This window comes from Chenopodium album, chromosome 23 (assembly GCF_948465745.1).
Source record: "Chenopodium album chromosome 23, dcCheAlbu1.1, whole genome shotgun sequence".
Lineage (NCBI taxonomy): Eukaryota > Viridiplantae > Streptophyta > Magnoliopsida > Caryophyllales > Amaranthaceae > Chenopodium > Chenopodium album.
Genome location: NC_137856.1, coordinates 36,948,944 through 36,970,454, shown reverse-complemented (window position 1 = coordinate 36,970,454; position 21,511 = coordinate 36,948,944). Strand labels below are relative to the sequence as shown.

The 21,511-nt window shown below is 33.1% G+C and overlaps 4 protein-coding genes across 4 annotated transcripts; all 4 read left to right on the top strand.

The window, feature by feature from the left end:
- Window positions 1-3,538: 3,538 nt before the first annotated feature.
- On the top strand, window positions 3,539-5,745 carry LOC145606759 (short-chain dehydrogenase TIC 32, chloroplastic-like). The gene is made up of 8 exons (XM_081662583.1): window positions 3,539-3,667; window positions 3,775-4,006; window positions 4,142-4,221; window positions 4,408-4,561; window positions 4,807-4,885; window positions 5,000-5,084; window positions 5,236-5,282; window positions 5,421-5,745. The coding sequence occupies exons 1-8, from the start codon at window positions 3,562-3,564 to the stop codon at window positions 5,577-5,579; spliced, it is 942 nt and encodes a 313-aa protein (XP_081518709.1). The 5' UTR covers window positions 3,539-3,561; the 3' UTR covers window positions 5,580-5,745.
- A 1,661-nt stretch (window positions 5,746-7,406) lies between these two features.
- On the top strand, window positions 7,407-10,310 carry LOC145606788 (short-chain dehydrogenase TIC 32, chloroplastic-like). Its single transcript, XM_081662618.1, has 8 exons — window positions 7,407-7,512; window positions 8,061-8,292; window positions 8,381-8,460; window positions 8,753-8,906; window positions 9,043-9,121; window positions 9,231-9,313; window positions 9,453-9,498; window positions 9,598-10,310. Exons 1-8 carry the CDS (start codon window positions 7,407-7,409, stop codon window positions 9,754-9,756), a joined length of 939 nt encoding a protein of 312 aa, XP_081518744.1. The 3' UTR covers window positions 9,757-10,310.
- A 798-nt stretch (window positions 10,311-11,108) lies between these two features.
- Window positions 11,109-13,231, top strand: LOC145607657 (short-chain dehydrogenase TIC 32, chloroplastic-like). Its single transcript, XM_081663247.1, has 8 exons — window positions 11,109-11,234; window positions 11,335-11,566; window positions 11,634-11,713; window positions 11,796-11,949; window positions 12,505-12,586; window positions 12,695-12,779; window positions 12,854-12,900; window positions 13,011-13,231. Exons 1-8 carry the CDS (start codon window positions 11,129-11,131, stop codon window positions 13,167-13,169), a joined length of 945 nt encoding a protein of 314 aa, XP_081519373.1. The 5' UTR covers window positions 11,109-11,128; the 3' UTR covers window positions 13,170-13,231.
- Window positions 13,232-18,847: 5,616 nt separating this feature from the next.
- LOC145608274 (short-chain dehydrogenase TIC 32, chloroplastic-like) lies at window positions 18,848-20,731 on the top strand. Its single transcript, XM_081663887.1, has 8 exons — window positions 18,848-18,953; window positions 19,031-19,262; window positions 19,367-19,446; window positions 19,684-19,837; window positions 19,979-20,057; window positions 20,191-20,327; window positions 20,466-20,481; window positions 20,573-20,731. The coding sequence occupies exons 1-8, from the start codon at window positions 18,848-18,850 to the stop codon at window positions 20,729-20,731; spliced, it is 963 nt and encodes a 320-aa protein (XP_081520013.1).
- Window positions 20,732-21,511: the final 780 nt, after the last annotated feature.

Genomic DNA, 21,511 nt, shown 5'->3' with positions numbered 1-21,511 from the left:
GTATGTTCTCATTAACTGAACTGATAGGAGCTGAACTGAACTGGAATTAAGCTGAAGAGAACAGGTCCGTAGTTTTTTTAGCCCAAGTATTAGGAGTCTTTGAGAAGTTTATTTGTTAGGTTTTAGAGTATTGCAACTTGTGTGTTGAGTAACTAAAAGTAAAAATGAGATTGTCTCAATGTTATGGTGTATTGATTATTAACTACGGGTTAAAGTTTGGAGTGTTGGTTGCACTTAATTAGCGTGTAGGGCTAATTTTGCAAATTAAGTAGTCCGTAGGAAAAAAAGGTTGAAACTTTGCCGCCACAAATCCACAGGAGAGATCGGACAACATAACACTTTCGTTTCACTTCGCATCTTCTGTTGCTGACAGCCGAACCAACGCCACCTCCCTCACTTTCAACGATATCTACCATTCAAAGGTCAGCCCTTTTCAACCCATTCGTTCTTCCTCTCTCTAACTCTCAATTAATCTCTCAATTCTTTGTTTTTTTTTTCAATTAATACTAACCCTTTTCTTTATTTGAGGGATTAATTGCCCAATTCTTTCTAATCCTCCAAAATTTTAAACTCAATTTCTTGATAATTTATTGCTGATATAAGTTCCTTGGTTATGTTGTTCATTCAAATGTGTCATGCCAAGATGATTCTTATCTCACATGAATTTGTCACCTTTTAAAAATATTGTTATGGAGTAATACTTTATTATCATGGCCCCTTTTGATTTTGGGTCATAAATTGTGGTAATGTTAATGAATTTATGTCGAATTTTGTGTTTAATGTACATGTGGTGATTAATACTCAGGTTAGGTTATGTTGTGTGAGTAATTTATTCACATTCCCACAAATTATGACCACTTACCTAGGTCCATAAGATATTTGCTGCGGAAATGATCAAAGTATTAAGTTTTATAATTTTGATAGTTTATGGGATGCAACTCATGCAAGATTTCATAATGTAGTGTGTTGAATTAGAATGCAAATGGATATCAAATTCTAGCATATATAATCCATTTATGACCTATATTACTCGGACTCTTCATTTCACCTTATGTACCCATGTTGGATCCTCAACACTCTGACATGTGTATGGACTCCGACACTTCACTTTGTGCTAAAACTATGTAATTTTTTCAATTGTAATATTGAAGGAAACTTGAGAAACCTAGATAAAATAAGTTACAACATGATAGCAGCAGCATTTCTTCTGGCAAAAGCTGCAAAGAAGGTAGAGCTAATGTAAGTACCCAGGGGCAAGCACTGGGCCTAACTGGCACTGCTGCAACCCATGTCAGGTAGCTCCTCAAACAGAGACGACGGTCAATCCTTTGCCTCAGTTTAAAGGCTCGTGGGTGCAATGATTTGTCCTACACCCTTAGCAATGCTGATAGCCCCAGTAGGAGACGGAGTAGTGACTAGCGTTATAGGTTGTTGAGAAGGGGCAATTTGATGAGTTAGTTAAGGGAGTAAGGATCCTTATTGATCCTAAATCTCTAATGCATGTTATAGGGAAACATGGATTTTATAGATAGCAAAACATGTTTATATAAATCCAAACTCTAGAGGGTAATGTAGATGTGGAGAAATATTCATAATTAACAAATACTTTGACTTCCTTTTAGCTAGTATCGGTCAACTGTTACTGTAAATGAGATTTTCTGATTGTTAGTTACATCGCGTTGGTTTTAATCATGTTCAAATTCTAATGTACATGTCTTTGGTGACCATTTGAAGCTCAAATGTTTGTTAGGAGTGAAATAGATCATAATTTTTGCCGTAGATGAATTAACAATTTTACATATGGGAATTGCAATACTAGGATTATACCTGCTGTCTAAGATTTTTGGTTAAAGTGATTCATCTCCAATCATCATTCAGGGCTATCTTGCTGATGTACATTCCAACAAGATGATCGCCATGTGAGGTTGATTGGAGGAGTTTCCAAAGACTAAATTGCCTCCATTCAGACACTCTCAAGAGTTAAAAAGACTTCAAGAAGTTGTCCATGACATTTTCGCTACTGGCCTCGCTGCCATTGTTACAGGTTTGTTTGGTACTACTATGTGTCTATGTATACGTATATTTTTGTATAAAACTGATATTTTAATATACTTCGTATTCAAATAATTTATTTTAAATTTTATGGGCTTTACTTTAATTCATAAGATTCAGTATTTGAGCTTGTGCATTCTCTCTTTATGGGCTTTACTTCAATTCATAAGATTCGGTAAAGGCACATTCTCTCTTTATAAACTTTAATTTGCAGGGGCAGATCGAGTTTGTGCATCCTGCTGATCATGTTATCATGGCGGATAAGGATATGGCGTGCTGCTGGAACAGAGTTAGGACTAACAAGGACAAAGTTCTGGGTCTAAAGGTTGATACTTGGAGTATTTGAGCTCAATGGCATCTGTTAGAATTTTGCATCAGATGACAAGTCTTCTGAACATCCTCTGAATCCTCTAATGTATGTTTTTCTTGTTTAGAATAATGACTGTGTACTTGCAACTAACTAACATATGGGTAAACTTGATCAATCACCATTGAAGTATAATCTTTGTTAGAAATAATATAATGAAAAAATCTTGATATAATCTTCAACTAATATATCATTTCTATAATTCTGCCGAGAATAACTGCATCAGATCAAATTATTGCTCGTGCAATTCGTGGGTATCCTTTGTAATCTTCTGGCTGTACTCAATATCTTTTGTCAAAGATTTACTTGTATTATATAAATATATCTTGGCCTTTAGTAATGTAATGCAAATACTCTAATCCTTTCAACCTATACGGTCCATTTGGGAAGCAACAATTAAAGAATTCATGTGTGATCAGCCTGAACATGTATGATAGGTTTTTTGACAATTTCTTTGGTAATGCAAACTTTTTTATAAGTATATTGAATATGTTATTATATTGCTACTAATAATGAATTGATAGAGATGGAATAATCGTTAATGACTATTAGTATGTCATCAAATTACATTCAGAAGAAATCCATTTTGATAAAACTCAGTGATCCATCAAGGAACATGTGTAATGTCTTCCTGATCCCTCGGAATAATTGATGAGTTAGAGCCTAGAGGTGCATTTAATTCCGGTTCGTTGGTTTAATTTAATTATTTTGAATAGAGATTTGTTTAGTTAAATTGGACAGGCATGTTTCACGTGCTAAGCAAATTTGTCCTCAAAGGTGCTCCACGAGTAAGCTCAAGATGTAGACTCAGGCGTGGATCGGGAATTGCGGGATTTCACCATGGATTTGATCATTGATCTAGTAATACTCTGGTGATATATTAAAGTATTGTTCTTAGTTAAATATAATTTGTGTGATAGTCCGTTATAACTAAACTTGAAACAGCTAGCTGGCAAAAGATGATGAAATGCATTTTTTTTTTTTTTTCATTGTTTACGTAAACGTGGTCTGATATTAATAAGCTAATTATAATTAATAATAGTATGAATAATATTACCACCATTATATATAGTTGGAAGAGTTGACCTCTATTCAGGTTACTACAATTACAAGTACAATTATAATCAAGAGAGGTAATCAAAATGTGGTTTTTTGGAAGAAAAAAATCATCTAGATTTTCTGGGTCCTCAACAGCAGAGGAAGTTACTCATGGAATCGATGGTACCGGCCTTACTGCCATTGTTACAGGTTTGTTTTACAACATATATTTTGACAAGCTAATTATTACCTTACCTGTGTAACTGTGTTGGACACAAAATTTGAACTCAGCTAATCAATTCAACTATATCTTGCAGGAGCATCAAGTGGCTTGGGTGTTGAAACAACGCGTGTTCTTGCTTTACGTGGTGTTCATGTTATCATGGCGATTAGGAATATTGCTGGTGGAAAAAATATCAAGGCTAAAATACTTGATGAAATTCCTAGTGCTAAAATTGATATAATGGAGTTAGATTTGAGCTCAATGGCATCTGTTAGAAAATTCGCATCAGAGTACAAGTCCTCTAATTATCCCCTCAATATTATAATGTAAGAACTTAGGCATATGTTTTCTTTGTTTAATACATTTCTCTTGTTGCTTTGCCTAGTCATTGCTATGCATATGCTTAAGGTTTATTAAAGAAACTAATGCAGCAGTTTATTGAATTTTCCGGTTATTCTTAGAAACAATGCAGGAGTTTTTGGCTCCCCTTTTACTCTCTCCAAAGACAACATAGAACTGCAATTCGCAACAAATCACTTGGGTGAGTGTTGCTGTTAGTTAGCTTGACACAAAGATTAGTGGTGTTTCTTAGATTATCCAAGCAAAAAGTTTATAAATCGGACATTTCTTAGATATATATTTTAACTTGCAGTATTATACTCGTAGATTGTAGTCCTTGATAGGCTATAGTCATGATATTTACTATAAGGTCTATAACCATCTGCAGGTCATTTTCTTCTGGTACATTTGCTGTTGGACACTATGAAAAGCACTGCACTGGAAAGTGGTAAAGAGGGGAGAATTGTTATTGTTTCATCCAAAGCTCATGATTACCCAACTCGTGCAGGAATTCATTTTGATACACTCAACGATTCAAAAGGGTAATACATTAAATTAATTCCTTAGGGCTGTTGTAGGGTGCATGTAATAATGCTGGTCTGGTTTTCTGGATTCAATCTCTTGTAATAGATGACTACTGGCTTGGACAGGCCTACTGTTCCACTTGCCAAACGTACTTGTATGTTTTCGCGATAAACATTATCTAGGATGTCTAGTTGTAACAGCTTTTAGTAATGGAATTTCCGGTTCATCTGTGTAGGCTCGCCTAACAGTTGTTAGTGTGCAGGTATTTCGGCCCCTTTGCATACTGCCAATCAAAACTCGCCAACAATTTGCATGCTAATGAGTTAGCAAGACGTTTCAAGGTAGTCTTTTATGACAAAATTCATACATAGATCACGCGTTGACCCCTTACCAGCAGTTATTCTAACGTATCTGTTGTTATTCTGAGATTTCTGACACTATTTCTAATTTGTCAGAATGACGGAGTTCAGATAACTGCTAATTCTCTTCATCCTGGAACAATATATACAAATATTTTCCGCTATAACAGCTTTTTTGATGGTAAGTATTGCTTTTCCACGTTGAAAAAGTTTATTCAACAAACTGCTAAATACCTAAGTCTTAACTGTAATTTAGTCATTTGGCTATTTGTTATACATGTAAGTATTACGGAAAGTATGCTAAGTAAGCTTAACTTTACTCTTCTGAACAGGTGTTTTTCGTAGGCTTTGCAAGTATTTCTTCAAAGATGTACATCAAGTAAGTTGCCTTAAACCACAGATCAAATTAAATTTGCCGGTCACCACTACTACCAAAAAAAAAAAGAAAAAAAAAATGTGATTCAATTTTATTCGTATTTCCTGAGTCCTGATGCATGATGATCTGAACTCATTATAGGGAGCAGCAACAACATGTTATGTGGCTTTGAATCCAGAAATGGAAGGCGTAAGTGGTAAATATTTCAGCGACTGTAAAATAGCCAAGCCTTCAAAGCTATCTCAAGATGTCACTTTGGCACAGAAGTTGTGGGACTTCAGCATGGATTTGATCAATTAATGTGTGATCACCCAACTGACTTAAACTGCGGTTCAACGACTAAGGTTGAACAAGATGTTTTTATTTATTTTTTGGATGCACTAGAAGGGCAAGGCCAAAGTATTTAGGTTACTCTTACTGTATTTGATTGGCAAGAAACTATTGATTTGTATGAAGGGCAAGCCCAAAGCACTTATATTGTACTTGGAGTTTATCAAAATATGTTTTTGATTATTGATTTGTAAGAAGGGCAAGCCCAAAAACAACCTTTTTTTTTTCTTTTTTTACCACCAACAAAGATAGTTTTTGGTAGAGAATCTTGCATATGTTTTTTTTTTTTTTTTTTTTTTTTTTCTTTTTTTTTTTTATCCAAAAGAGGACAGTACATCCAAGAAGACCAAAAAACAAACAGAAGAAAAAACAGAATAAAAAGCAACAAACAGCCCTACACTAAACAAACAAACAGAACAAATTAAGGAGGAACTCAAAGAAACCCCTCTAGCATCCTCTTGAAGAATCTTCCCAAGCTCTTCTGGCACGAAATTGATGATACTTAATTGTGAGTCTTGAGAGACGCTGCACTAGGCCAACCAATCCGCCGCTCGGTTTCCTTCCCTGTAAATGATCACCACTTGAACCAAGACAAGTAATCACATATAATACTCCCTCTGTTCCTAATTGTTTGCCCCAAACCATAAATTCACTTTATTAAGGGTTTGGGCAAAATATGGTGCACATGTGTTGACACAAATATCAATAAGGAGAGAGATAGAGAGAATATAAGTGGGAAAACATGCCAAAAGTAGTATGAGGCAATCTTTTGAAGACACCTTAAAAAGAAAAGTGGAGCAACAATTAGGGACAGAGGGAGTGTATATTAATTATTTTCTCCTTAAAAGAAGGAATGCAATCAAGCTAGACAAGTAAATCATATTTCCCTAGGACCTTTGTCTAAATTAAACTATGTATACTTATTTAGGGGTTGAGTGGAGAGCATGCAAAAACAAAAAAAAAAAAAAAAAAAAAAAAAAAAAAAAAAAAAAACTCAATAAATATTTTAGCCGGCTTACAAATTAAATAAATTATTACAAACCGCGAAATAAATTAAATTTGCTAAGCTATTCAAAGGAGCTTTATAAACTCCAATGTTACAAATAGTACAAAAAATTAAAAAAAAAATAAATAAATAAAATAAAATAAAATAAAACTTAATTAATACGTACAACATCCTTGAAAAGGATCTTTCTCATGATCATACATAATAGCATACATACATCATATTGTCGCCAACCTCATCAATAATTCTCTATTTGTAGTCTGTACATTAATGCAATGGGTATGTTAGAGAAGTTTGTCAAACTCCTAATAATTTGAAAAACATTAAAAAAAGAGATTGCAATCAAATATTATATGTAATCAAATAATCATTCCCTTAAAATCGTATAAATTCAAAGATTTTCTTGCTAATATAAAAGTATATTTTTGCAATATTTTTTGGTGTTGGAAAGAAAAACAAGTAAGTCAAACTATATAATTAAAGGACACATGTCATCAGCATGTAGCTAGTAATACTTAGTTGTAATAATATAGATATAGTAGATTATTTATAAATAATTAGAATTGAAGACAGTGAAACATGCTTAGTAGTATATTAATACGAGTACTACATTACTACGTGATAATTAAGTCAACATTACAAGCAACAGCGAAACTAACGTGCAGCACAGGCTAGCTTGTTGACCTGCCTTGTTAAAGACATAATAGACGACGTTGGAATTATCATTTTCAAGAGTTTCTACTTAGCGTGCTAACACCCAAGAAAAATATAATCAATAATAATTAATCAAAATGTGGTTTTTTCGAAGGAAAGATGCATCTGAATTTTCTGGGACTTCAACAGCAGAAGAGGTTACACTTGGAATCGATGGTGCCGGTCTCACTGCCATTGTCACAGGTACTATTTACTCGTAACCATCTACGTACTCTCTTTGTTCCCTTTTGTTTGTTTGATTTTTTTAAAACTCTTGATTGCTTGAGTTTGTTTTTTCATATATATAGATGATAGTGTATAAAACATATTCCTGGGCTTCAACCATCAGTTAAAGCTTTTGGTTGAGACGGTCCTTTAACATGGTATCAAGAGCCAGCGTGACACAAAGGTATTTGGTTGAGATGGTCCTTTAACAATAGAGTCAAAACAGAATTGATCATTTTGTTGTTTTCTTGGCTATTTGATTACCATCCTAATAAGATATGGTGCTTGGTTATGTGTTATATTGTAATAATTTGTGTAATGGAACCTCGTCTGCATCATTGACCCTTCCGATTGTATAGTAACTCGTATTCTCAGGGCCTTGGTGTAAAATTTTACACAAAAAAGTTAAAAATGAGCCCTTAGGCAATATGATGCAATGAAACTTTATACTAATTGTAAAAAAAAAAGACCTTCTTGCATTGTACTTAACTTTTTAGTCCATCAAACGATTGAACAATGATCTGCAGGAGCATCGAGTGGCATTGGTGCAGAAACATCACGAGTTCTTGCTTTACGCGGTGTTCATGTTATCATGGTGGATAAGAACATGGCTGCTGGAACAAAGATTAGGACTAAAATACTCGAAGAAACTCCGAGTGCTAAGGTTGACATTATGGAGTTGGATTTGAGCTCAATGTCATCTATTAGAAAATTTGCATCAGAATTCAAGTCCCTTAATCATCCCTTGAATATTCTTATGTAAGAAAACCATCCATCTTTTCCTAAAGTCTTATTGTAGATTCCTACTTACAATGTAGTAACAACATTTCTCCCTTTGTTTTATAAGAAACAATGCAGGAGTGTTTGGCTGCCCTTTTACTCTCTCCCAAGACAGCATAGAACTGCAATTCGCGATAAATTACTTGGGTGAGCAATCTTGCTAAATTGAAAGAAGAAAGTAGAACTTAAAGCATGATATTTCACGTATGGCCTGAAATACCTTTTTTGGTTTTCGCTTGCTTGACTGTAATGGAGTTTGATGGTTTAAAAACATACGAATATATGTGGATGCAATGTTCGGTGCATCCATCATTTCTCCTCTTTTCTCTCTGTTTCGTCCTGCATTAGGAGTTGATAATATTGCAATCTACATTTTGTAAATCTTATGAATATCCATGATTTTATCTATGCTTATTTGCCTTATCATTATTATCTACAGGTCATTTTCTACTGACAAATCTGCTGTTAGACACCATGAAAAACACGGTACTAGAAAGTGGTATACAGGGGAGGATTGTTTATGTTTCATCAGAAGGCCATCGACACACGTACAGTGAAGGAATCCTTTTTGATGAACTCAACAATCCATCAAGGTAACACATTACTATGATCATGGATTTCTTAAAAATCACAGAGAAGCCGGGAACCATAGGATATAAAATTATGCGCGTACTTAAGACTTAAGTGTTGTATCTTTAATTGTACTCATCCACTAATCGTACTATGCAGGTACTCAAGATTTTGTGCATATGGTCAATCAAAACTTGCTATAATCTTACATGCCAGAGAGCTAGCAAAACAACTTAAGGTAACACATTCGATGTTAGTGCACTCGATTCAAATGATACATATACATTAGACTGTTCTGCTTCTGCAGGTTTGATAGTGTAACAACGATTATTTGTTTTGTTGGTCAGGGTGATGGCGTTGATATAACTGCTAATGCAATTCATCCTGGAAATATATCTACAAATATACTTCAATTATCTCGCATCACAAAGATTGGTACATCTCTTTTTTCGCTAACTGATGTTGCATACTCTAATCAAATGAAGCTTATATTATATTATGCTATGTATTTTTGGATGGAGTTAAGTTTTAATTATACATTACTTGAATTGAACAGCTCTTAGTCCTTTTACTTTGCTTGCGCGTTTGGTCAAATACACCAAAGATATTCCACAAGTAAGTGGCTTGAATTGAGACACACAGTACATGATCAAACTTGCAATGTATGTATATTGTTTCGTCTGTTTTGATGACATATAATCTCGTTCGATGCAGGGAGCAGCGACGACATGTTATGTGGCTATGCATCCACAAGTAAAAGGCATAAGTGGTGAATATTTCAATAATTGTGCTTTAGCCGAGCCTTCTAAGCAAGCTCAGGATATTACATTAGCTCGAAAATTATGGGATTTCAGCATGGAATTGGTCAAATGATGTGGTGAACACAATTATTATTATGGGTTGGTTTTTGATGCTAATAATAAGTGTAATCAGTGGCCATTTTCCAAAAAAACCAATCATGAAGAAGTCATTGACGATCACTTTAAAAATGAATTAAAAGATGGGACATGTAATTTTTTTTTTTTTTTTATTAAAAGTTCATTTCTCCGGATTGTATGATGGAGTATTTTGGTTTTTTTTTAGCTGTATAACTTTTAATATTAATCAATTTATTTGTGTTTTTTATTTTTTTTTTTATTTTTTTTCGGTCAAATTATTCACGACCCTCAACTCCACGGGGGATAAATTTACAAAGGATCTATTTAGTAGACATTCGTAGTTATTTCCTGGTAAAATTGGTAAAAACCACCTTTTATGTTCAACTTTTTTTGAAAAAACCACCTTTTATGTTTTTTTTTTTTTAATTAAACCACCTTTTAAGTATCTAAATTTTTAATTGCACCACCCCTATTTCAAATTATGACGAAAAAATTAACTAAAACGTCAAAGGGGCCCACAACTTGTAACTTTCGCTCCTAAATCATGTATTTTTTTCACCTCCAAAAACATTTGACCCTCCCCTTTATATATATGCATGACTAAATTGAGTAAAACTCTAAAAAACCAAACTTAATTTTGCTACAAAAATTAAATTGTAGTATTTGTTTATTCTCAAAACCTAAATTGAGGTAATTGAAGTGGATGGTTGAGATGGAAGGGAAAGATTTGCTATGGTTGATGATTTGGAAGTGGATGGTTGAGATACAATATGTTAGATTTGAAATAGGGGTGGTGCAATAAAAAATTTAGGTACTTAAAAGGTGGTTTAGTTAAAAAAAAACTTAAAAGGTGGTTTTTTCAAAAAAGTCGGACAAAAAAGGTGGTTTATACCAATTTTACCAACTCAAATAAAAAATTCCAACTTGGCCGGCCTTTGTAGTCTAATTTTGCTCAATTATTATTATTTTTAACACGTGAATTATTCCACAAAAGGTGAATATATACTCCGTACAAAGTAATAAATTATACAGAGTAATCATAATAGTATAGAATTATTTAGCAAATGGCCTTAGAATCAATTTAGATCAAATGAATAATTAGACATTGATCAAACATATATAATACAAAGTAAAAGCTTCTCACATCTTAATTGTACTTTATTTCCTATATAAATAAAAAATAAAGACTAATGACAAAGATCGATACAGTTGGAAGTTGGTACATAGAAAACAAGTTATCAATGAGCTAAGTTACGTACAAGCAACTTAGCTCAATACAAACAACAATAAGCTAAGCTGAAACAAGCAGAGTAACATAGTCTATTTAATAAAATCAATAATAACAGAACGAAGACATAATAATCAAAATGTGGTTATTTGGAAGAAAAAATTCATCTGGATTTTCCGGGTCTTCAACAGCAGAACAAGTTACACATGGAATTGATGGTACCGGCCTCACTGCCATTGTCACAGGTCCTTTTCGCTCTTGTTAATACTACTTGTTTACTCGTGTCATCGTGTGCTTAATATGAACCAATCAATTTAACTATGTCTTGTGTACGTATGTATGTAGGAGCATCAAGTGGCCTGGGTGCTGAAACAACGCGTGTTCTTGCTTTACGTGGTGTTCATGTTATCATGGCTATTAGGAATATTGGTCAAGGAAGAGAAGTCAGGGCTAAAATACTTGATCAAGTTCCAAGTGCTAAAATTGATATAATGGAGTTAGATTTGAGCTCAATGGCATCTGTTAGAAAATTCGCATCAGATTACAAGTCCTCTAATTATCCCCTAAACATCATAATGTAAGAGCTTTATTTGCTGTGATGAAACATACCATACATTATTATTGATTTTTTGGTTATTTCTTAGAAACAATGCAGGAGTGTGTGCACCCCCTATTGCTCTCTCCAAAGACAACATAGAGCTGCAATTTGCGACAAATTACTTGGGTGAGTAATCTTTGATCAATTCGCGACAATTGGGCTGGAATCACAATCAACACTTATATGATAATAACCTTCAATTTTGCAGGTCATTTCCTTCTAACACATCTGTTGTTGGACACTATGAAAAACACTGCACTAGAAAGCGGTAAGAAGGGGAGGATTGTTAATGTTTCATCTGTAGCTCATCGATACACAATTCGTGGAGGAATTTGTTTTGATAAGCTAAACAATTCACCAGGGTAATACATCAACTTTTTACATAATAATGAAAACCAAGGTTATAATAAGAACTAGGAACTAATCTAGGCCCTTAGATCATGTTAATCGGACGATCAACATGCTTCTCGTGTCATTAATGGCATTTTTGTAATATTTCAACTTTACAAAGTGATTTCTAGTTACATTTTTAAAAAGTAAATGAAAAGTTAGTGAAAGTAAATGAATTAAGTCATAAAAAAATAAAATTCCCTTAAAAGTGAATAAAAAATAGGGAAAAAGTTTAGAAATTCGCGAAATTACAAAAATGTCATCAATGAATGCGGGTGAGATGTGAGCCGTCGGATGTAACGTGATTAAATGCTGAGATTAGTTCCTAGTTACTATTATTCACCTTGGTTCTCACATGATCTCAATTATATATGTTGTAAGAATTGCATGTAATAAATGCTAATTTGTTGGTTTTAATCCTTCTTATTATAGATTATCAAGGATGTCTAGTTGCAATAATATCTCATAGACTCGTACTGATTGAAAGAACCTTCATTGGATCGTCTGTATTGTTAATATATATGCAGGTATATTGGTAGTTTCTTTGCATATTTCCAATCAAAACTCGCCAACAATTTGCATGCTAATGAGCTAGCAAGACGTTTCAAGGTAGTCCTTTCCTTGACAACAACGAACCATACATATACATTGCCAACATTGGCAATTTTCTAATGATTTCATAATTATTTTAACTGTTTTTTCTAATTTTATAAACAGAATGACAAGGTTCAGATAACTGCCAATTCTCTTCATCCTGGAACAATATATACAAATATTTTCCGCTACAGTAGCTGTTTAAACGGTATGTAAGTTTTTCTTTCCTATGCGAAATAGGATATATATATATGTATGTATAACATTGCTTAAATTGAACAGGTGGTTTTCGTATGTTTAGCAAGTTGATCTTCAAAGATGTACATCAAGTAAGTTACCTTAAACCATAGACCAAGATCATGATCACCACACGACACGACACACTTACAATTAAAAATTAAAAGTTGATCGATCTCCTAATGATCCAAAATTATTATAGGGAGCGGCAACAATATGTTATGTGGCTGTGCATCCGGAAGTGGAAGGCATTAGTGGTGAATATTTTAGCAACTGTAAAATAACCAAGCCTTCAAAGCTATCTCAAGATATCACTTTGGCGCGGAAATTGTGGGACTTCACCATAGATTTGATCAAATAATGTGTTATTAACTACTTCGTATGATCTTATGGATCACCCAATTTAATTAAACAATTGAACTGTGAATCGGCTTTTATGGTTTTAATTTTTTGGTCCGGATTCATCACTTTGATCAATAAAATATGCAAATTGTGGTACATTTTAAGTTTTTGACCTTTTTTCGCCCGTAAATAAAAATTGTCGAGATGATTACCATTTTTCCTAATACCCTCCAAGATTCCAATTGGGTCGGTGGAACCATCCAATATGTCTTTAAACGGCCATTTTACCCGTTCACAACTTGCAGTGATTTCGTAAACTTAAGTCTACCACGGACGTTTATGACAACATATAATGATCATATGTGGTTTCAAATGGAATTATATGACCCCGAGATGTATTCCTTAGGGTCTCAAGGCTTTTCATCGCCACCAAGCTCTGAAACCTCAAAATTTCCTAAAAAGGCATGGATTATAGCCTTTAATTTTGTAATTTTTTGACCTTTTTTCGTCCGGAACTAAAAATTGTCAAGATGTTTACCATGGTCCCTAATACCGACCGGAAGTACAATTGGGTTGGTGGAACCATCTAATGTGCCTTTAAACGGTCATTTTACCAGTTCACAACTTGTAGTGATTTCGTAAACTCAAGCCTACCATGGACGTTTATGACAACATATAATGATCATATATGGTTTCAAACGACATTAAATGACCCCGAGATGTATCCCTTAGGGTCTCAAGGCTTTTCGCCACTGTGCCCCGAAACCTCAAAATTTCCTCAAAAAGCGTGGATTATAGCCTTCAATTTTGTAATTTTTTGACCTTTTTTCGCCCAGAATTAAAAATTGCCGAGATGTTTACCATGGTCCCTAATACCCTCCAGGAGTCCAATTGGGTCAGTGAAACCATCCAATATGCCCTTAAACGGTCATTTTACCTATTCACAAATTGAAGTGATTTCGTAAACAACTCAAGCCTACCACAGACGTTTATGATAACATATAATGATCATATGTGGTTTCAAACAGAATAATATGACCCTGAGATGTATCCCTTAGGGTCTCAAGGATTTTCGCAACCGGGCTCTGAAACCTCAAAATTTTCTCAAAAAGCGTAGATTATAGTCTTCAATTTTGTTATTTATTAACCTTTTTTTGTCCGGAACTAAAAATTGCCGAGATATTTACCATGGTCCCTAATACCCACCAGGAGTACAATTGGGTCGGTAGAACCATCCAATATGCCCTTAAACGGTCATTTTACCCGTTCAAAACTTGAAGTGATTTCGTAAACTCTAGCCTGCCACGGACGTTTATAACAACATATAATGATCATATATGGTTTCAATCGACATTATATGACCCTAAGATGTATCCCTTAGGGTTTCAAGGCTCTTCGCCACCGTGCTCCTAAACCTCTAAATTTCCTCAAAAAGCGTGGATTATAGTCTTTAATTTTGTAATTTTTTTTTACCTTTTTTCGCCCGGAAATTAAATAAAAATTGCCAAGATATTTACCATGGTCTCTAATACCCTCCAAGAGTCCAATTGGGTCGGTGGAACCATCTAATATGCTCTTAAACGGTCATTTTACTCGTTCACAATAACTTAAAGTGATTTCGTAAACTCAACTCTACCACGTACGTTTATGACAACATGTAGGGTCTCAACACTTTTTGCCATCAGGCCCCGAAACCTCAAATTTTCCTCAAAAAGTGTGGATTATAGGCTTACCAAGTAACCCTTGTAATACTAACCGAGTAACTCTTATAATATTAACAAACCTATGATAGCTGGCCACATACAATTTATTTATATTAGCAACAACTAAATTTGTTACATTTTTTTATTGAGAGGAAGAAAATATTATCATTAATGAATTGGTATAGATGGCCACACGGTGATGTAGAAGGAAGTAGTATTGTACTCCGTAGTATAGTTATGTATTTTGTAAATACAAAATAATAATTAAAATATGAAATAAAGTTTGGTCTGATCTAGTGATGGAAAGGGGAGCATCTTTCAATCATAAGGTTGGAGGTTCAATCCCCAATAGTGACAAACTGACAATTTGAAGGGTAGGATTCCCCTAATTACCTTTCTCCCACTCTCACCAAATTGTCTAGCCTGCTAATTAACTTGGGTCGGGTTGACTCGTGAAGGGTTGAGTACATTTATAAAATTAATAATAATAATTAAAATATTTAAAAGCATATATTCTTTTTGAAACAAATTTAAAAGCACGTGATAGGAAGAGAAAGATATGTAGGTGGACCCCACCTATTTTTTGGTCTCTAAAAGCATAAATAATACTCCGTCCGTTATATATATATATATATATATATATATAATCTAAAGTTGAAATTTTTGTACCAATATAAATATAATCATATAATATGCTGTTGGAGTTGTTATAATGTCTACTTTTATAATTATTTTTTCATAATGTTTACTAATCTCTAATTAAAGATATTGATGGTCATAATTGTGTCTTTTCAAATGTGTAAATCCAATTCTATCTTATAAATAAAGTACGAAGTACCATTGGATCTTCAGTGGTACTATCCATTTAGTACGAGTATAACTGCATGCATATATAATACCTACCATTGAATCTTCATCTATATTTTAATACTTGTTCCATTTCTTATGCATAAAGTTTTAGAAAAAATGATACTATCGAAAGTAGTAAAATATAAAGGAAATAAGGGTGGTGGAAAAATAAAGTATGATAGGAGGATTGAGAATCTAGAATTATTAAAGTATGATAGTTGAGGGGTCCACTAGAGGAGAAGAAATTTGTAAAATACCCCCTCCATCTTTTAATTTGCATCACTTTTCTTTTATGGATGTTTTTTTTTTTTTTTAAATACATTACTTTTATATTTGGTAACTTTATACTATATTTTATCATTTCTCTCTCTTACCTTAAACCCTACTTAAATTATCTTATGATTTCTCTCTCTTTCATGATCCCCACTTAAATAATAAAATATATATATATATATATATATATATATATATATATATATATATATATATATATTCTCACATACTTTCTCTTTCAAGGGGTGTGCATACCCAATACGGAGGGAGTATTATATAAGTATATATATATATATATATATATATATATATATATATATATATATATATATATATATATATATATATATATATATATATTCTCACATACTTTCTAATGGAGCAAATAATAAAATAGGGTCGCAAAAGGAAAGTGAGTTAAGTAATAAATTATGGCACTCTAATTTCAGAATACGTATTCATTCATGTATATGTGTAATTATATAAATGCCCTTTGTTATGTACCAACAAATGCGGTGTTATATTCCCTTTGAAATGCCACGTGGTTTAATTGGGCTAAGTTATTGTTGAATCAATGTATAAGAGTATTGCGTAGTTAAGTAAACATTAAAGACAATAATTATGGACTTATGGTGGTCTAATTAATATTCTTGCTGTCTCCTGCATTTTAGTTGTCAAAGTATTTAACTTGAGATTACTGAAAATAGTACTCCCTCCGTCTCTTTATTAATGTCCACTTTCGATCATTTATTACTCACATATATAATAGAGAGAAAGTAAACATTAATAAAGAGACGGAGGAGTACTGTACTGAGTTCCAACTAAAAGGGACAACTAAAAGATACTTAGGGAGTAGTAGATACGTTTGTCATTCACTCATTCTGAGTGTTCTATTTGTTACGTATCTACTATTATGACTGAAAATAGCACTGTACTGAGTCAAAGTAATAGATACGTTTGTCATTCTGAGTGTCCCCTTTGTTAATTAATTACATATTGATTATTCTTAGATTAATATAGCTAGTTAATTTCGCAAAAAAAATTAGATTAATATAGCAAATTAATAGCTAGCATACATAATTACATTTTTTACTCCGTAGTTGACATGCAATCCTCTTTAACAAGTTTATTTTTAGTTGACACTTTTTTTTTTTTTTTTTTTTTTTTTGTAAGTTTTATACCTTGTTTTTTTAGTGTACCCCAATTGCTTTATCATTATCTCTCATTCTATCTTCTCTCCTTAATATGTATGCTTAAAACAAACGATTTGATTAACTAAATGGAAACTGAAGAAGAAGTTAAATATACAAGCAACAACTCAATCATGGAGACTTGAAAATTTGTATCTTACAACCAAGAGCTTATGGGATTGAACCCCACATACTAAAGTCTTGATTTAGGAGTGGGAGGGATGGATACCTGGGTCAAGAGGGCCTGTGACTATGTGAGAGGTTCCGATCTAGTAGGGCACTTTTCTATAAGGAAAAAAAAAAAAATCAATCATGAGGGTGTTCCAATTATTATTCCTACTGTCCATTTATAGTTGTCAAAGATTTTAACATGATATGAGATATTCCAAAAGGATATTGCTAATAACGAAGGCCCTTCCGTCCTTGGGGCGTTTGTTAGCATTTGCCGGTACTAGTTAAAATTTCAATAATTCGTAAGAAACTATCAAAACATTACATGTATATATAAACTCAATTTTTATTGGTCAAAAAAATTAAAAGGTGGGGAGCATGCATCACAATAATTGATGTACTCTTAATTTGAAGATAGAGCATCCTCAACATTTATACATGCTAGCTAGAAGAGCTCAAAAGAAACAATCGATAGTGAATAATAAAAATGTGGTTTTTTGGAAAAAAAAAAAAAAAAAAAAATAAATAAATCATCTAGATTTTCAGGGTCTTCATCAGCAAAAGAAGTTACACATGGAATTAGCAAATGGTCTTAGGCCCTGTTCTTTTCACCTTAAAAAAATAATATTAAGTAAAAATAATTTCAGTTCAGTAAAAATAAGTTCAGTTCAGTAAAATTAATTTCAGTTCAGTAAAAATAATTTCAGCTCAGTAAAAATAAGTTAAGTTCAGTTCAGTAAAATTCAGTTTTCTTAAAGAAGAATTATGATAGAAAATCAGTAAAAATAATTTCAGTTCAGTAAAAATAATTTAATTTTAGTAAAAATAATTTCAGTTCAGTAAAATTAAGTTCAGTTCAGTAAAAATAAGTTCAGTTCAGTAAAAATAATTTCAGTTCAGCAAAATTAAGGTGAATCAAACAGGGCCTTAGAATTAGTTTAGAGCAAATGAATAACTAGACCTTGATCAAATGAACTCGTATTAACCCTTTTCTTAATTATAAAATGTGAATCAAACTAAAGGTCTAATCATGTTTTGGCAAAATATTAATTTACCTACTTCCGCTTTCAATTAATCTCTCAATCAAACTTCTACTAAATACTAATGTTGTACTAAGAAATAACCCTTCTCTTAATTTTAAAACGTGACAACACTTTTCTTTACAATCAAAGAAATGCAAAATTTGAGCAAATGATATACAAAAACAGACATGTTTCATTTTCACGTATTAATTTATATTATGATCGATATAGTTGGAAGTTTCCTTTAATTTATATTATGACCGATATGATATAGTTGGAAGTTTCCTTTAATTTATATTATGATCGATATGATATAGTAGGAAGTTGGTACATATGAAACAAGATATTGATGAGCTAATTAAGTTACGTGCAAGCAATTTAATTAGCTCAACACAATCACAAGCAATAATAAGCTGAAACAAATGTAATAAGTATAATGTTGTCAACTTAATAAGATCAATAACAGCAGAAGACATAATAATAATCAAAATGTGGTTTTTTGGAAGAAAGAATTCATCTGGATTTTCCGGGTCTTCAACAGCAGAACAAGTTACATATGGAATCGATGGTTCCGGCCTCACTGCCATTGTCACAGGTTCGTTAACGTTGTACTCAGATCAGCACAACTTGTAACTCCATTTATCGATTATATTGATCAACAATGATCTGCAGGAGCATCGAGTGGCATTGGTGCAGAAACATCACGAGTTCTTGCTTTACGCGGTGTTCATGTTATCATGGTGGATAAGAATATGGCTGCTGGAACAAAAGTTAGGACTAAAATACTCGAAAAAACTCCGAATGCTAAGGTTGATATTGTGGAGTTGGATTTGAGCTCAATGTCATCTATTAGAAAATTTGCATCAGAATTCAAGTCCCTTAATCAACCCTTGAACATTCTAATGTAAGAAAACCATCCATATTTTCAATTTCTTGAGTCTTAATTACTACATAGATTCTTACTTACAATGTAGGTAGTAACAACATTTTTCAACTTGGTTTTTTAAGAAACAATGCAGGAGTGTTTGGCTGCCCTTTTACTCTCTCCCAAGACAACATAGAACTGCAATTCGCGGTAAACTACTTGGGTGAGTAATCTTGCTAAAAAGTTGCAATCTACATTTTGTAAACTAATATAATTACACTTGGGGCCTGTTCTCATTGATTGAACTCAGCTGAACTGAACTGAACTGAAATGAATATTTTATAAGAGAAGGAAATTAGGAACTGAACTGAATTTCAACGTATGAGAACAAACCCTTACAGTCTTACACCTCAACTTTAATGATTTTGTGTATGGTTTTTTGCCTTAATATCATTTGCAGGTCATTTTTTGTTGACACATCTGTTGTTGGACACCATGAAAAACACGGTACTAGAAAGTGGTATACAGGGGAGGATTGTTAATGTTTCATCGATCTTTCATCTATTCACGTATCGTAAAGGAATCCTTTTTGATGAGCTCAATGATCCATCACGGTAACATGCATATATAGTACTTGATTCTAGAAGCTAGGGTTTAATTTATTAATGTCTTATAGGTGTATAAATGATTATTATATATTAAGAGTTAAGTCTTTGATTGTACTCATTCACTAATCGTACTATATAAATATGCAGGTACTCTAGATGTGCTGCATATGGTCAATCAAAACTTGCTAAAATCTTGCATGTTAGAGAGCTAGCAAAACAACTTAAGGTAACGCGTTCAATGCTATTTCGTGACAAATATTCCATCTATCATGTACTGCTCTGATCCTGTACTGCAGCTTTCAGATCGAATACAACTTCATTCATACGATTATTCTGATAAAAATCCTTTTGTTGATCAGGATGATGGGGTTGATATAATAGCTAATGCACTTCATCCTGGATATGTTTATACCAAGATACTCAAAAGTAACAGAATAGTAGATGGTATAGGCCACTTTTTTTTTATTGCAAATTGTTGTACATACTCCGTATATCTATCTATTATCTTAGCCTACTCTTATATACTTGTATATGTTTTACAAATTTTTTTGAGACGGAGTTATGGTTTAAATGTGCATTGCTTGGATGCCACAGCTATTAACAGACTTTCGAGACCTATTAATTATTTTCTAACTAAAGATATTCCACAAGTAAGTGTCTTTAAACACACAGTTCATGATCAAACTTAGCTTGCAATGTTTACTCTTTCGTTTCTTCTGATAATAAACTCGTTTGTTGCAGGGAGCAGCAACGACATGTTATGTGGCTTTGCATCCACAAGTAAAAGGCACAAGTGGTGAATATTATAAGGACTGTGATTTAGCCAAGCCTTCTAAGCTAGCTCAGGATAACACCCTGGCCAGGAAATTGTGGGAGTTCAGCATAGAATTGGTTAAATAATGAGGTGAACATATATAATTAATGTTAAAATAAATGTAATGCTTAATATTATGTAGGAACTTTGTTAAAAAAAACCTTTTAAATAATTCATTTTGCAAGAAAAAACCTTTTAAAGCATTTTTTGTTTTAAAAAAACTACCACAATGACTTTTTTTTTGTTTAAAGAAACTTGAGCCCTCTTTTCCGGCATTGACTCCCGCTTTCAGGCGTTGACCCATTACTTTTCCTTCTTGTAGCCACTTTTTCTTATACTTGCACTCCCCCTTACTAAACCCCTCTTATTTTCCCTCCAAACTATTTCTCCTCTAATCTCTATCTCATTACTCCATGAATACTCTGCAAATTAATCAAATCAACTTGGGTCGCTCTCTCTCTCTCTCTATTCTGCTGCTCTTAATCAATTCTTCAACCATAAAGTAAGGTAAGTTTATAATCATCAATTTATGACTCAAATTAGTATAAAATTCCCGTCAAAAAAATAAAAAAAATAAAAAAAAATAGTGTAAAATTGGGGCTTAGCTTTTTTCAGAGGAGAGAAGAACAATGAACCCCTTCAATTGCGAATCCATCACTACAATTGTTGAAGAAATGGAACAAGAACCCTAATTTCCCTTCAATTAATCTGATTTGGGCTGATTTGGATGAAGACTGGCCCTAATTTTTGATGGAGTGATTTAGGAAGGCTTGCCCTAGAATATATATAGGGGGAAATAAGGGAGCCAAACACAAAATGGAGGGAAAATCACCCAAATGTGAGCTGCAAGTAGGAAAAGTAATGGG

Coding starts and splice junctions, on each gene's coding strand:
- LOC145606759 (XM_081662583.1), top strand. CDS start 3,562: ATGTGGTTTTTTGGAAGAAAAAAATCATCTAGATTTTCTGGGTCCTCA. Junction 4,007..4,141: donor TATCCCCTCAATATTATAAT/GTAAGAACTTAG, acceptor GGTTATTCTTAG/AAACAATGCAGGAGTTTTTG. Junction 4,886..4,999: donor AGTTAGCAAGACGTTTCAAG/GTAGTCTTTTAT, acceptor CTAATTTGTCAG/AATGACGGAGTTCAGATAAC.
- LOC145606788 (XM_081662618.1), top strand. CDS start 7,407: ATGTGGTTTTTTCGAAGGAAAGATGCATCTGAATTTTCTGGGACTTCA. Junction 9,122..9,230: donor AGCTAGCAAAACAACTTAAG/GTAACACATTCG, acceptor TTTGTTGGTCAG/GGTGATGGCGTTGATATAAC. Junction 9,499..9,597: donor ACACCAAAGATATTCCACAA/GTAAGTGGCTTG, acceptor CGTTCGATGCAG/GGAGCAGCGACGACATGTTA.
- LOC145607657 (XM_081663247.1), top strand. CDS start 11,129: ATGTGGTTATTTGGAAGAAAAAATTCATCTGGATTTTCCGGGTCTTCA. Junction 11,235..11,334: donor CCTCACTGCCATTGTCACAG/GTCCTTTTCGCT, acceptor GTATGTATGTAG/GAGCATCAAGTGGCCTGGGT. Junction 12,901..13,010: donor TCTTCAAAGATGTACATCAA/GTAAGTTACCTT, acceptor AAATTATTATAG/GGAGCGGCAACAATATGTTA.
- LOC145608274 (XM_081663887.1), top strand. CDS start 18,848: ATGTGGTTTTTTGGAAGAAAGAATTCATCTGGATTTTCCGGGTCTTCA. Junction 19,447..19,683: donor ATTCGCGGTAAACTACTTGG/GTGAGTAATCTT, acceptor TATCATTTGCAG/GTCATTTTTTGTTGACACAT. Junction 20,058..20,190: donor AGCTAGCAAAACAACTTAAG/GTAACGCGTTCA, acceptor TTTGTTGATCAG/GATGATGGGGTTGATATAAT.